Raw genomic sequence first — 16,868 nt, forward strand, 5'->3', positions numbered from 1 at the left:
TGGCGGTATGGTTCTGTTCTGGGCAAGAACTCCCTTCCTAGCGTGGATAAGATCAGGGAGAGCAGCAATAACCCCCTTGGGGTAAACAGAACAGAAACTAACATGAATGTATTGCAGATTTCATTAATTAATTTTAATTTGCAAAATAATTAGAGAATTTTAGTCAGATTCAAGGGGAATCAGAATACCAAATCCTGACTGACGACAGGAGGAGCTGGGGATGGAGGAGGGTAATTAACTCCTGAGAAACACGATCGCTGCTGATAATACTGAAGGAGCTTATACAGCATAAACAACATCTGCAAAGTTACAACGCTCAAAGTTTAAAGCAAAGGAAGATATTTGCATTTAAAGAAAAGGACTTCAACAAACGGCTGGTAGGAACTACACGACATTCCTCCGGGTTTAGTGACATCACCAACCCTAAAATGTACATAAACCCCGTCCCCGGGAACACAGTCCATGTTGAGAAGAGGAAGAGTTGTTGTTTAAGAGATTTGTGAGTCAGCTCAAACTTTAGCATCCATCTTTTCACATGCAATAGAAAGTCACTCTGTGTGCGTCTCACAACAGTTCCTATACGAGCGATTTATATATTACCATGACAGAATATGCTAATTGAAGATAGTTAACTCCACATCAGCAACATAAATTCATAAACTAACCATTCAGAGACGTCCTGTTGCTTCTACATGTTGTCACTTCTTGAGTTTCTCCATCTTTGTCTGACTCCGTTTAACATTAAAGGCAGAACAGTTTCTGTCATTTTAGTGTGTGTGCGTGAGGTAATTCGCTCCGTGCACAATATGGCGACTGTTGACGTTCGAACCCTGAGTGTGCGGGCCAGTACTTCCGGTGAAAACTTCCGGTGATCTGACAGCGAGAGCGGGAGACAGCGAGAGCAAGATAAATCAGCGATTGAGTTCCATTACCAGAGAGATCATTTTTCACAATGAGTGTTTTTAGGATTCAAGAGAGGCGACTTGCCTTTCGGAGGGTGACAGCCTCAGCACTTCATTGTTGTGTGCCGTTATATGTACCGTTTCGTCACATTACAACAAAGTCAGCTTTCATGCATTCCCCGTTGACGCTGCGGTACGGGCTGAGTGGATGCAGAAGATCCGGAGGGATGACTTCAACCCGACCAAATTTTTAAATGCATATACTTTTCTGTGTATATCACCTGTGCGTTTCTATGCTTTCTATTACTGCATTTATTTTGTGCAAGTGAGATGAGTAGAGCATCTGTTTCATAAATCATTATCTGTCTGGTGTTTATAAGCAGCGCATACAGTATATTACGTGTAAAATATACACAAACTTATAGTACATTTTTGTGGTAACGTTACCTACAGTTAAAAATGTAAATGTAAAATATGTGATGATAATATTGATCGAGCAATTGATGTAAGTAAGTGAAAATATATACGCAGAATTGAGAAAATAGTACTTATGGAGATAAATTGTAGCCTATCACAGGGCAAACGTGTGAATGTTCACGGGGTATTTTATTTAACAACTCTAATCGTAGTTGTAACTATATTTACAGTTGGCATAATTGTCATTGCGCAGCATGAGTCCAATACAATCTTCTGTTCGTGAACAGTTGTATTTCATTCATTAATCTGACTATGCATCCGTGGATTTAATTGCCATTGGCTCGTGTGATAGTAATACGGATCTTGGTAGTATTTTAAGTTATATAATTGATTCTATAAACAACTATAAGAGGTCATTTTCGGCTTTCTCCGGCTCCCTGCACCGGGCGTAATGCGAGACCGGAAGTGTCTAACCGCACACTCGTTGTTCGGAAGTCAAACATGGCGGCCACGTGCAACTAGTCCATCGCAGCTGCTAACACAGGAGAGCTCTTGAAACCCCGCCCTCTGCAGCAGCTCATTTACATTTAAAGGGCCAGCCCCAAAACGGTGCGTTTTTGCAAACCCTCAAAAAGTGACAACTTTAACATGCTATATAAAAATATCTGTGGGGTATTTTGTGCTAAAACTTCACACACACACACACACACACCAGATATTTATTTTACATCTTGTGAAAAGGGCATTTTACCACCCCTTTAAGAGCTTTTAGAATGTTATAAAACCTGTCAAAATTAAACAACTGAATAGACAAAAAAAGACCATAATCCTTAATGAAGCCATAATCATCTTCATTTTTATTTTTATTTATTTAACACTCCTACCACTCCAACAAAAGAGGCTACACATCTATATGCACATTTGAATCAAGTGGTCTGTAAAAATCCAACCTGGTTCAAAACCCCGCAACACAACCACAGCTGTATAACTGCCCAACAGCAATACTGCTTTAAACTGCAAAACAGAAAGAAAGACCTATTTGCCATGGATGCGCGCACTGTGATCTGTTTTTCCACCGGTTAATTAGTGTTCAAAGAAAGTGAGGGGAAATCGCCGAACTTCACGACACGTGACCCTACAAGAGTGATTACTGATAGGCTGTCTGTCACCAATCACGTTTTAGAGATGAAAAAAAAAAAAAAAATCTCCTGACTGATATTACTACTTTCTACTCAAGGACCTTGACAGAAATGTAGTGGAGTAAAAAGTACGATATTTGTCTTTCAAATAGGTAAGTTAAAGTAAAAAGTTTCCAGAAAAAAATAATACTTAAGTACAGTAGGCCTACTCCAGTAAGTGTACTCTGTTACGGTCCACCTCTGGCCGAAAGAGCGCACAATCCCCACAGCGCTGACCGCAGTGTGCCGATTTCTACAACACGGCCGGATAAAGAACAACGGGCCTCATTCACCAATATATTCCTAAGAATTGTCTTAACTTTGTACTTAATAAACTTCCTAATAAAGTTTATGATGGATTCATGACATGTTCTTTAACAACAGAATCGTTCGCACCTTTCTTCTTGGTATTGATGAATCTCATGTAAATTGCAGTGTTAGTGTTTCTTTGCATACTATGATTTTTTTCAACAAATTATCAGAAATACATTACAGTAAAATACTATCATTGTAAACGACTGTAGACTTAAATCAAATGCCGTAACCAATTATTTATTTGGAGCAAACTCACATTTCATTGCAAGAACGGTTGGTGAATGAGGCCCAATGTTTTTACCTGTATCACTGATGAACATGGTAACCGAAAAAAGAGAAGAGAGTCAAGAGACCCCTGCTAGTTTTGTTTAACAAAGTATTTTGTGACACATTCATATGTTGTTGATACAGAGAATACCTCCTTTGAACGTTTATATGCTTTTTCATTTGGAGGCCAATGTCTCTCTTCATTGCTCTTTCTGTCTTCACGATAGAAAGCTGTGTTATGCAGGTGGTGTGGTGTGCCATGTCAGATTGCCAACATTGCTATGGGTCTTTCTCTACATATCTTTCTGTTGGATGTAGTGCAGGTAAGAATGACATCTGCATTTTCTCACCTTTGGCTGAATTATAGTCCAAAGATTAAATATTTATATTGTCAAATTAATCTTTATTGCACTATCCCCTTCATTTTCATTTACCTAATAACACTAAATCCTTCCCATTGTTTTCAGTTTACAGTCACCATGAAACCAAAATTGACCGTTCTTGTTTTTATGGAATATTGCAGTATTTATCATAAATTATTTATCCGTTCACAATTTTCTTTATTTTTATTTTAGTAATTTGTCCTAATCTTTATTCAAAATAACTTCCTCACCCTCTTGCAGCGACATCTCTTCTCTGATGATGCGTTCAGTGGCGCCAGGGCGGGACAAGCTGTCACTCACATGAGATCCACCAATAGCAAACCACCATCCAATCAATTCCTATTGGAAAAATCCAGTCTCGTCATAAATTTTTTTCCTGTTCGAGAAGTTTCAGTTGGATTTACTACACACTAGGAAAGAAAAGACTATCTGAACTTCTGTTTCATGCCGACTGTAAAGTCCACATGAAACAGCATTAACAACCAATTGAATTTACTTTCTTTTGAAAAAGGATATTCAATGAAAAAAAAAAAGTGTAGGGCATTACTTGATTTTATAATTCTGGAATTGATTGGATCGGGTAAGTGGCCAATACCGGAATGCCTAAAACAATACCTAAAAAGCTACTTTGTTATTAATTCCAATTATTCAAAAAAAGCCGGTGTAGCCAAAGCGACATCAGCAGAAAAGAGAGATCATTTCAGAGGCAAGTCAGTACATTTTGATGAAAGATTACAAAAACAAACCTTTTTCTTTGGAATAATCAAGGAGATTTATTATACATAAAGCAATTTATAAAGGAAATGGAAAAATATAGGTCCATTTCACACTTGAACCTCCAAAAAATAATATAATATACGTTATAACATAATGAATTTGTTGCTTTCAAAAAAAAAAAAAAGTTAGACAACTATTGCTATGTTTGAATGCCAACAATGGAGAAAAACACTTTCTGGGTCCAGAATGTATGGCACCTCATAGTCGTGACCTACAGTAAGCACAATAAGACCAAAGAGCTCTATGCAAATAAATCCATTTTCATATCGGTTAACTTTAACTGCTATGTCAACTAAAGTTATGTCTAAGTTTTTTGAATAGAGTCATTCAATCTCAACAATCTTATCTCTGACATGGAAAATATGCAATCCCCATATTTACCCTCATTTCTCTCTGTTTTGCTCTTGTGTGGTGTTCAGATGGAGGAGTTTTCTGTATCGGATTCTGTTCATCAGTCATGCCTGGGATGCCGTGACTGACCCCTCGTCGACTATCTAGTGAGCAGGAGTAGGTGGACCCGAATCGGCAAGCTCCTCCCATGGTGGGTGGGAAGATAAGAGGCGGAGTTTGAGACATATAGTTTAATTACATTTTTATATTAAGAAATATAATTTTTATTGGATTCCAATGAAATAAATTCACAGTACTTGCAGAGGAAGTTGGTTTAGGTGCTGCTCGGGGGCGGGGAAAAGTTAAGTAAATGTAAAATATTTTAATTCAATCATTTTTTTTATTTAAGATTTAGTATTTTCATGTGATTTTATGATACTAAAAATAGTTATGTTCCATTTATTAGCTGTTAACCACTTTTTGAGCATAGACCTGAAAATTTAATTTCCAAGTTAAACTGTTGTAAATCTTGAATGCTTTGGAGACATAAGACTTTAGTTTGGTCTCTTTTTAAAGAAGACACTTGGCAGATTATTGCTGAAGAGAGAGAGAGAAAAAAAAAAGAGTTATATAAGTTTAAGTCTATTAAGTTATTTTTCAAAACATGTTTTACTCTTAAACTGTGAATAAACCTAAACAAGTTGTGTTCCAAATTTGTGGTTAAAATCTTTAAAACAATTAGCTTTCAGTAAGATTTTGTTTGGGCGCAGTACCAAACGTTTCCACTTGATGAAATTCGCTTCAAATGTTGTGGTCAAGTGTGGTTATATCTTTTCAGGACTATTTAACCTTTCAGAATCATGTCCATATATTTTTTTTTAGCACATAGCAGATGCCAAAACCTTTACCAAGTTTCGTACCATTCCGATGAAGTAAAACAAGAAGAAAAAAAAGAAGTAAAGTCCTCGGCTGACCAACTTCTGCTGAGATTCTGAAGTCCACAGGCGAGAATTTGTGAATGGAAGTGAAGCGACGTAACGGACGCTGGTAGGTCACGTGACCGTAACAACATGGTGTATGTAATATGTCTGGATTACATGTATAAAACCAATATTCATTATTTTTTAATGGTCGCAATGGCCTACTCAGACAATACGTGATTTCAGACGTGACTACAGTTTCAGCAGATCATTCATCATCAATACCTGCACGATTTAGCACAACAGCGTTCATTTCAGCATCGACCCGTTCCGGAGTTCACATGAACCGTACATGGACCACCCTTTCTATGCGGAATCGAGTACGGTTCGCCCGCCGGTGTGCACCAGAGTCCGGAAAACAGCGTTCACATCATTCCAACAAACCAAACTCTTGTGTCAATCGAACCCGAAAACTGCTAGTGTGAAAGCAACCCTAGTCACCCTATTGAGCTGGTAAGTCCCGCCCCCTCCGCTAACCCCGCTGGACCTCAAAGTTGAAAAACCGTCAATGCAAGTGAATGGGAGAAAATAATTATTTTCTGGTCCCGTTTGAATTGTGCCATGAATTTGAACATATGTTGACTGTGAATTTTTTATATAATCTTTCGTGTGAAAAATGCTACAATTTAGCGGGTAGAAGTTTGATACGGGTAGACTTTGTGTGAGAGCACTTTAGCCGCGTTTCCACCGCGGGAACTTTCCCCAGGAACTAGGAACTTTGGGCTGGTACTCGGTGTGTTTACATCGCAGGAACCAGGGTCTAAATGAAGTTCCAGGTAAATATTTCCCCCTCAGAAAGTCCCTGCTGGCGAGGTAGTACTTTTTCAAAGTTCAGGAACTTTCGGGGGTGGGACTTGTGCGCTGAACATGCTGATTGGTTGTGTTCACGCCGCATTTTGACTGGAGGACTCCACGCAGCATTCTATTCTATTTTTTTTAAATCTATTGCGGTTCGTGGCTTCATGCATTAGTTGTCTGTCTGCAAATATTTAATAAAAAATAAAAAAAACAGCTGGACCGACGACGAGGTTCAGGCTTTATTAAGCTTATTTGTGTAACAGGACATTTTCTGCGCGTTCGTCCCAGCCGTCTCACGGTCAATGTCCGCAATACATCACAAACACAACTACAGCACAGTTTGAATCTCCTCCATACTTATTATAAATGTGGCGCTCAAAACTGATTACTGTCCGCCGCAGACTGGGGGGAGCAGTTGCGCGCATGTTTATAATCTTCCCGGTACTTTAGACCGCGGTGTAAACGCAGAAAGCAACCGACCTGGGGCAAAAAAAGTTCCTGGGAAAAAAGTTCCTGGTACAAATTGTTCCGGGTAATTTCGGTGGAAACGCGGCTTTTGTGGACTACAACTCTTCGCTGCTTTCGACGCGTTTGAAACGTCAACACCACTAGCACACGGCTCTAGCTCACGGATCCCGCTAGACATGGCTGTCTTTGGTGCACTTCACCGCCTTCTTTCAGGGAGAGGACAAAATCGTTGAGGTTGAGACACCCCTCGCTGCAGCCTGTAGCACGATGACGTAGTTGGATGGTCCAATACGTAGTGGATGGAGGTGTGTTTTGGTGACGCATGCGCAGTAACGATCTCTGGGTTATAATCGTACTATCTATGGTTATAATTCGCCTGCGCTGGTAAAGGTGACATGTTTGCTCAATGTTGTATTGAGATGATGTTCTAATCTAACCTGTGTAGTAGTAGTAGTACAGTTTAATAGTAAGTAATTGTTGATGAATAGGTAATTACATAAATGGGATGCTAAGTTATCCGAGTTTCTCTCTACAAAATAGTTAATTTTACAACATTTCAATCACATGATTTTAAACATACATTTGATAGATTAATAGCATGTCCTCACTGCAAGTATTATTATTTTTAATGCGTGTATATAGAACATTTTAAAATAAAGCCTTTTTAATTTTCATTATCAACCCTAAACCTGTCATAATTAGCTAAATGTTGCGGGGATATTGCGGGGTTGTTATTATTAGCCATTTTATTTTATTCAGGTCATATTTGCTGTTGAGTGGAAGCAAAAATGAGTCAATAATCTAATTATTCTCTGATAAAATTAGTCTCTGTAATTGTAAAGGTACAATACAATAAGGTCTGTAAACATCTTACAATACCAGTACACATCCAAGGGAAAATGCAAAAATAATAACAGCATCAAGAAAATAAATCTTGTCAGATGTCAAAAAAAAAGAAGTGCTTAATGATATTTTGCCTGGTAAGAGTTCCTTCTTTAATGGCTATTCGTTTTTTCCAGTGATCTGTACATAAGGTTCTTGCTGTTCAATGTCTGCAAGACATTTTTTCGTTTGTTTTCGCCACGGAGTGAGAAATAAAAAAGGTAATTGCGATTTTTATCTCACTATTCTGACTTTTTATCTAAGAATTGCGTGATATAAAGTCGCAATTGTGTGTTATTAAGTCAGAATTGCGTGATATAAAGTCGCAATTGCGTGTTATTAAGTCATAATTATGAGATATAAACTCGCAATTGCGAGAAATATAGCTTGAAATTCAGACTTTTTTTCTCAGAATTGCATGTTTATATCTCGCTATTCTGACTTTATAATACGCAATTGGGAGATAGTCAGAATGGCATGATATAAAGTCGCAATTGCGTGTAAGTCAGAATTATGAGATGTGAGATATTAAACTAGCCTACTGAGGTTAAATATAATAATATTTTTGAATAATATTTATTTGACTTTATAACTCGCAACTGCGAGTTTATATACACAATTCTGAGAAAATATGTCAGAATTGGGAGATATAAACTCGCAATTATGTGTCATAAATTCAGAATTGCGAGAAAAAAAGTCAGAATTCTGACTTTATAACACCCAATTCTGACTTTATATCTCGCAATTCTGACTTTATAACACGCAATTGAGACTTTATTTCACGCAATTCTGACTTTATATCTCACAATTCTGAGAAATAAAGTCAGTAGCCTATGCTAAATGTAAACTCGCAATTGTGAGATAAAAAAGTCTAAATTATTTTTTTAAATGTTTTATTCTGTGGCGGAAAAGAGCTTGCATACTCAAGTGACCATTTATATATTAACTTTATTCTTCTTGGAAGATCAAAGCACGTGTGATTGTTTCCGTCACCAAAACACACCACCGCGCATGCGCGTAACAGAGTCCACTACGTATTGGACCATCCAGCTACGTCATCGTGCTACAGGCTACAGCGAGGACCTCTTGTTGAGGTTGGCGAAAACCACGGGTAAGTCAACTTTATGGGGTGACGTCACATAGGCGACATGTAGTCTTTCTCGTTATGTCTTTTCCACAACTGCTAGCCGACAAATCATACCATATACTGTCAAACTTGTAACATGAAAGATTATATAAAAAATTCACAGACAACATATGTTCACATTTATGGCACAATTCAAACGGGACCAGAAAATAATAATTTTCTCCCATTCACTTGCATTGACGGTTTTTCAACTTTGAGGTCCAGTGGGGTTTTACGGAAGGGGCGGGACTTACCAGCTCTATAGAGGTTTACCCGGCTATAGTTTACTTCTGTGTTCCAAAAGAGTCCATTTAGAACTTTACAATAAATAAATGACTGAATCATTCATGTAAATGCATTAGCAAAAATAGCTTGACGTGTGTGCTTTTAATCCCTCTGGCCTGCTCGACTGCTAAGCTTCCAGTGTAAGTGCACTACTGTATGCGCACTTCCTGTTTGTTTTTACACTGTGAGTCATAATTACTGTCTATGATAATGAACATTATACAGTACAGATGTTGTTCAGACTCTGCAATTAGAGTATTGAGAATGGGTTGTAAAGTGCATGTTGTAAGTTTCCTGCACATGATGCAAGAAATGAGAAAAATGGTTTATGAGGCTTCTTGATATGACTCATCTGTCTTCCTGTGTCAGAGATGTGCTGTCATTGCCACTGGTCATTGTTCCTGTGGTTTATACAATGCAGTGAGCGTTCAAAGTGCCCTGTACCTAACCATCAGCTCTCTTTTTGAGACTTTCATGAGTGTATGACTTCCTTTCTTATTCAATCAATCTCTGACATATGCCCTGTCCTTTCCCCATGTGATGACTACTGGCTCAGCTAAAGCTTTTTATGTAATAGGCAAATTAGCCGACTTCCATTAGCACCACTCCTGTGCTCAATAATGATATTGAGGTCAAATGGCTGTTACATCACACAGCTGCCCCCGCATGTCTTTCATGAGCTGTGCGCTTTCTTGACTTCTTCAAAGTGAACGTTATGCTTCCTGCAGTGCTACAGTGTTCCACATACATCCCTCAACATGTTTCTGGGAGGAGATCAACAGGACAGAGACTCAAACACATACTGAACTAAATCTAATTCGGTCATCATTTACTCGCCCTCATGTTGTTTCAAACTTGTTGTTTTTTCCATGCAACACAAAAGGAGAAATTCTGAAGAAATATTATGGAAAGTGGGCATTCTTCACAAATTCATACTTTGCGTTCCACGGAAGAATCAGAGAAATGCATACGGGTTGAAACAACATGAGGGTGCACTTTCCTTTTTTTCAATTTTATCAAATGTTTGTTTGTGGTATGCATTACACATCTTATAATATTATTCTATTAGCTTAGCAACATGCAAATGTTAAACTTTGTTGCAGTTAACAAACAAAAACTATTTAAAATCTTTTTCATTAATTCAAATAAAGATGAAATAAAAAAATACATTTTAGATTAGATTTAGACAAACTTATTTGTTTTATTAAAATTAGATGTTTGCCAACTAAATGAAATAAAATAAAGTTGAAGTAATAAAAAAAGACTAAAACTAAAATAAAATTAGCTAAATAGAGAAATATTTTTTTAAAACAAAAAACTTGTCAAATGCAAAACAAAATTACAAAAACAAGTAATAGATATAAAATATTAAAATAAAAGCTAATTCAAAATATGAATAAATACTATATAATTGTATAGGCCTATATAAATACTATGAAAGTAACACTGCAACGTTTTTTATATATATATTTTTTTTTTATGCATAAATGATGCATTAAAATGATCAAAAGTGACAGCAAAGACATTTACAATGTTTCAAAAGATTTAAAATAAATATTTTATACTTTTATTGATCAAAGAGCCAAGGTTTCCACAAAAAATATTAAGGAGCGCCACTGTTTTCAACATTCATAATAATAAGAAATGTTTCTTGAGCAGCAAATCATCATATTATAATGATTTCTGAAGCATCATGTGACACTGAAGACTGGAGTAATGATGCTGAAAATTCAGCTTTGATCGAAGGAATAAGTTACTTCTTAAATATGTATTCAAATAGAAAACAGTTGTTTTAAATTGTCAAAATATTTCACAATATTACAGTTTTTTTATTGTTTTTTAAATCAAATAAATGCAATTAGGTGTGCATAAGACACTTCTGTCGAATGCAATAACTAACACTGTTGAGAACTATAATTACAAATAGCACTCAGTGGTTTGCACCAGATTTGGGGCACAGAGTTGCGACCTACATAGATTATTCCAAATCAGCCACTTACGGTGTTCCAATTTGGGTAGAATCCTGCCTTATAAGACAGCTGCCCATTTAGGCAGTAGGCAGCTCACTAAGTTTTGGGACAGGGCCATTATAATCTATTATTACACTGCCAAGACTGAAAAACCAAACCTAATCCTATCGCAGGATGTGTGCGATTGCGTTTCACAGAGCAATAGCTTGTATGATCGGTTGTTGTAAGGTTGTGTGCCTATTTCTGTCTCTCTCTCAGGGCTGAGTGTGGAGGCGTTAGCTATGCTGATGGCGACCGTGATGCAGGGTCAGGTGCTGTGGGTGTATAAAAAAGACTGAGATCAAGCCTGTCTGAACGAGGACCAAGAACCGGACCTCCCACACAGCACAGCGCAGCGCTGCACAAACCCGTATCACAATAACTCCTACACACCACACTGTGAAGCACTGTAGGGCGACTGTTCAGACGTTACTCATGTGTTTTAACATTTAGAATTAGTGGCATTTGCAAAGGAACGCTTAGATTGTAATACTAGGGATTTGATTAAAGCCATAAAGTATTTAACTTTGGGGTGTCATTTTTGAGTCTGTTTAGTGTGTGCAATTACACAATTACTTTCAATCTTTTTAACAGAATTTCTATAGGTAGTTTGCAGCCTCAGGGACGGTTAGTCTATGAAACCATGTGAAAATACACACCCTGACTAACATTAATCCAACTTTCAACTGTGGTAATCTAGCTAAAACTGTTTGAAAACACAGTTGAAAAGTTCCTATGAGTACAGTTTAGTGCCACACTTTCATTGAGGAGGTCTTATTAATGCATGTAATTTGCAGCCTGAGTCTGTTTGCATTTGCATATCCAGTACACTCACATATATGTCAGAGAAATGCCTTCATGATATCAGCAGTAGTCATGAGTGCACTCTTCTTTGTTTGTTGTATGGTGCTGTTCCTGGGGGTCAAAGAACAAAAAGGTGTGCCGTACATTTGTGTCGAAATTATTATTATTTTTAAAGCCGTGGTCACGCTAGACTTTGAACACACAAAACTTCTACATACACTGAAATGGTCGCAAAATGACGACAGATTCTGCAGCGTAATCTTTAAAAACATTATTCGCCATATATTGCCATAAAAATATGTGATCCACTCCACTTTACTGCAACACTGCAGATTTCAAGTTTGCATTCTTTAAAAGGCACAATATATCCAATAACCACTAAAACAATGTTGTATATGTTGTTGACTTGTGTGCTTATATTATTCCAAATGTTTCCAAGAGAAATCAGCTATTTTACCAGTCTAGTGTTATGCAAGGAATAATTGAAAATGGGCTGTTGAATTATTAGAAAAATAATGCACACTCGAGGTGGTAATGCGGCCACGATGAGTGTGCATTCATTTTCAGTAATTCAACATCTCGGACTCAATTGTCCCGTATATAAACTACAGTTACTACACCTCAAGCATTGTTCAGATGATGTATTTCAAAACATTAGTCAGGTTTTTGTAACACTCTTGTTGTGTGTAGGAGTAATTACTTACGCATCTAATCCCCAGCGTTGCTAATTCCAAAAGGTAATTTTAGAGCTAGTAATGGAGCCTTGCGCCACTATATGTGGTACTGTATATATATGCGCAAATTAATGCAGTTATGAGCAAACTAATGCAGTTATGAGCAAACTAATGCACTATATGCGCAAACTAATGCAGTTATGAGCAAACTAATGCAGTTATGAGCAAACTAATGCACTATGTGCGCAAACTAATGCAGTTATGAGCAAACTAATGCAGACTAATGCATATATGCACAAACTAATTCAGGTATGAGATGTATATAGATACAGATATATATATATCAGGCGTGTGTGAATTACCTGAGTCTGTGCGTCTCTCAACAGTGTTCAGCAGCAGTGTCTCTACTAATAGCAAAACTGTATGTTTATCTGTTCCAAAAAAAACACCGTTATCACCTCGCTAATGAAAAATGTCATGTAGCTTTTAAGTTGTTAAACTATTTTACTGATAAAATCATCAGTAAAAAAATTCAATAAACTCTGTGTGAGTGGAAATCATTTGGCGTAGTGATATGGAACTGCCAGGAACTACTTTAGCCGTACGTTTCCCTGAAAATAATTGCACACCTTTGTCAACCAATCAGATTCAAGCGTTCAACAGTATAAAACATAACTTTCAACACACTCAAACATATTTTTAGTATGATCGTTTTGACCAAGTAAAACAGCGCTGCATTACCCCACAATTTAAATTTGGCAAATAAAGTAACCTGTATGTCATGTTGTGGGTTTTGTTTCTTGTTCCTTGTTCTTGTCTGTCATGTGATCCCCTGGTCTAGTCATGTGATCCTGCCATGTGTTCCCTTGTCTGTTGTGTCATGTTGTCATTGGTAAATCGTCTGATCATTGTTCACAGGTGTTCCTTGTCTTGTAATTAGTCTGTGTATGTAAGCCCTCATGTTCGCCCTGTGTCTTGGTCTAGTATTCCTGTAGTTAGGGGCCAAGCACTGAAAGTGCGGAGGCACCTATTGTTTTTGTTGGCGTTCTTATTAGGGGCCAAGCACTGAAGGTGCGGGCACCTATTGTATCTGTTCCCGTTCTTATTCTTCTTTTTCTTTTTAGGGGCCAAGCACTGAAGGTGCGGGCACCTATTGTATCTGTTCCCGTACCAAAAATAATTCTTCTTCTTCTTCCGCTCTGGGAGTCTATGGCAGCCCATAGAACCGATCGCGGGAAAGTTGTAATGGTTTGACATTCGGATAGAGGACAGTCCCAACATTAAATACACCAATTTTGGTGTGTCTAAGTCATTCCCTCTAGCGCCACCAACTGTCCAAAGTTTCACTCATGTTTATTCTAATAACTTTTGAACCACAAGGGCTAGAAACAAAATTCTTTTTTCCTCTGATTCCTGACCTCGTGACGATTCGATTGCACCCAATGACGTCATTTTGCGCCATGAAAAGTTTTCCGCCATTTTGAATTTTCCGAAAAAGCTACTTTTTCGAACTCCTCCTAGGCCGTTGCTCCAATTTCCATGAAAATTGAATCAGATCATCTACAGACCATGCCGACAAAACGTTATGGAATTCAAGTTGATTCGCTTAGCAATTTTCGAAAAAACCCACAAACAAATTTTACGTAGCGCTTGCGAAAACAGACGTAAGGCTGTATCTCCGCAACGCTTAATCGTATTCAAACCAAACTTCCTACATGTCATCACAAGCGTGACCTGAGGCTACATGCTCCGTTTCGGCGCAGCGCCACCTACTGGTCCGGAGATATGAAAAAAGGCTATTTTTGCTTATAACTTCTGAACGGTTTGTCCAAAAATCATAAAAGTGGTCTCGATAGATTCAGGGCGTCATTTTGAGTTGACTGATATCCAATTTGTCCATATCGGCCATTTTGGCTGTCGGCCATTTTGAATTATGTGCTAAAATGCTGTATTTTATGAATGCATGAACGTATCGTTACGAAACTCAGTATGGGTCATCAGTACAACGCCCTAAAGGTACTCAAAAGATTATGAGACAGCGCCACCTTTTGGTCAAAAGTTATAATAAAATTTCCAAAAATGCTAATAACTTTTGAATAAATTTGCCTATAGTAATGACACTGATCTCAATAGATTCCTTGGGTTATGCTGAAGACCATAGATACCAATTTTGGTGTAGTCAGTCAAACTTCCTGTCCGCCATCTTTATTTTCTTTTAAAACCTACTTTTTCGAACTCCTCCTAGACCGAACGTCCGATTTTCACCAAAATCGGATCGTGTCATCTCCAGACGGTGCCGAGTAAAAGTTATGGATTTCGTGTCGATAGACGAAACCGTTTTTGTATACCGCAGTGGCAAAATTGAGGCATGATGCCAAAATGACTATTCAGGCTTTATATATGCAATGCCTCGACATATTGACACCAAACTTTGTATGTGTCATTGTCACTTCACTCTGACCACATCACATCAGTTTCGTAACTGCGCCACCTATTGGTCGAAGGTGATAATCATATTTTTAGTTATTGTATGTGATTTTTCAACCATTTTGCCAAAATTCATCTTTAAATGTCTTCAATTGATCCTTGCTGCAGTTGGTCTCACACTCCCAGCCACTTTGGCATGTCTTGTCGTCTTGCTTGCGCTTGGCCCCGGTGATTGCTGCTTGCAGCTATATTTCTTTTTTTTCTTTTTCTTCCGACTGGTTGTCTATGGCAGCCTATAGAACCGTTTGCGGGAAACTTATACAAATTGGCACAGTGATAGAGGACAGCCTGAACTATCACCATAGCAAATTTGGAGTCTCCAACTCATTCCCTCTAGCGCCACCAGCTGTCCAAAGTTTCACTCATGTTTATGCTAATAACTTTTGAACCACAAGGGCTAGAAACAACATTCTTTTTTCCTCTGATTCCTGAGCTCACGACGATTCGACTGCACCCTATGACGTCATTTTCCGTCATAATAGTTTTCCCGCCATTTTGAATTTTCCGAAAAACCTACTTTTTCGAACTCCTCCTAGGCCGTTGCTCCGAATTTCACGAAAAATGAACCAGATCATCTCCAGACTATGACGACCAAAAGTTATGAAATTCAAGTTGATTCGAATTACCGTTCTCGAATACCGCGCAAATAAATTTTACGTAGCGCTTGCAAAAACAGACGTAAGGCCGTATCTCCACAACGCTTTATCGGATTCAGACCAAATTTGGTACATGTCGTCACAAGCATGACCTGAGGTTACTTGCTGCGTTTCGGCGCAGCGCCACCTACTGGTCCGGAGATATGAATAATTTATGTTTTTGCTTATAACTTCTGAACGGTTTGTCCAAAAATCACAAAAGTGGTCTCGTTAGATTCAGGGCGTCGTGCTGAGTTGACTGATATTCAATTTTCCCATATCGGCCATTTTGGCTGTCGGCCATTTTGAATTATGTGCTAAAATGCTGTATTTTATGAACGCATGAACGTATCGTTACGAAACTCAGTATGGGTCATCAGTACAACGCCCTAAAAGTACTCAAAAATTTATGAGACAGCGCCACCTTTTGGTCAAAAGTTATAATGAAATTTCCAAAAATGCTAATAACTTTTGAATAAATTTGCCTATAGTAATGACACTGATCTCAATAGATTCCTTGGGTTATGCTGAAAACATAGATACCAATTTTGCCATAGTCAATCAAAGTTCCTGTCCGCCATCTTTATTTTCTTTTAAAACCTACTTTTTCGAACTCCTCCTAGACCGAACGTCCGATTTTCACCAAAATCGGATCGTGTCATCTCCAGACTGTGCCGAGTAAAAGTTATGGATTTCGTGTCGATAGACAAAACCGTTTTTGTATACCGCAGTGGCAAAGTTGAGGCATGATGCCAAAATGACTATTCAGGCTTTATATCTGCAATGCCTTGACATATTGACACCAAACTTTGTATGTGTCATTGTCACTTCACTCTGACCACATCACATCAGTTTCGTAACTGCGCCACCTATTGGTCGAAAGTGATAATCATATTTTTAGTTATTGTATGTGATTTTTCAACCATTTTGCCAAAATTCATCTTCAAATGTCTTTAATTGCTCCTTGCTGCAGTGGGTCTCACACTCCCAGCCACTTTGGCATGTCTTGTCGTCTTGCTTGCGCTTGGCCCCGGTGATTGCTGCTTGCAGCTATATTTAGGGGCCAAGCACTGAAGGTGCGGGCACCTATTGTATCTGTTCCGGTTCTTATTAGGGGCCAAGCACTGAAGGTGCGGGCACCTATTGTATCT

The 16,868-nt window shown here is 38.1% G+C and overlaps 1 protein-coding gene across 1 annotated transcript; it reads left to right on the forward strand.

Annotated features, from left to right (window-relative positions):
• Positions 1-3,103: 3,103 nt before the first annotated feature.
• mfsd2al2 (major facilitator superfamily domain containing 2a-like 2) lies at positions 3,104-13,590 on the forward strand (the record flags this gene model as incomplete). The annotated part of the gene is given in 10 exon segments (XM_079637798.1): positions 3,104-3,133; positions 3,224-3,328; positions 3,331-3,402; positions 3,851-3,855; positions 4,659-4,720; positions 4,723-4,784; positions 9,837-9,909; positions 11,337-11,389; positions 11,964-12,054; positions 13,580-13,590. Coding segments are annotated over 10 exon segments (564 nt in total).
• Between the last annotated feature and the right edge of the window lie 3,278 nt (positions 13,591-16,868).

This window comes from Phoxinus phoxinus, assembly GCF_949152265.1.
Source record: "Phoxinus phoxinus genome assembly, chromosome: 15".
Lineage (NCBI taxonomy): Eukaryota > Metazoa > Chordata > Actinopteri > Cypriniformes > Leuciscidae > Phoxinus > Phoxinus phoxinus.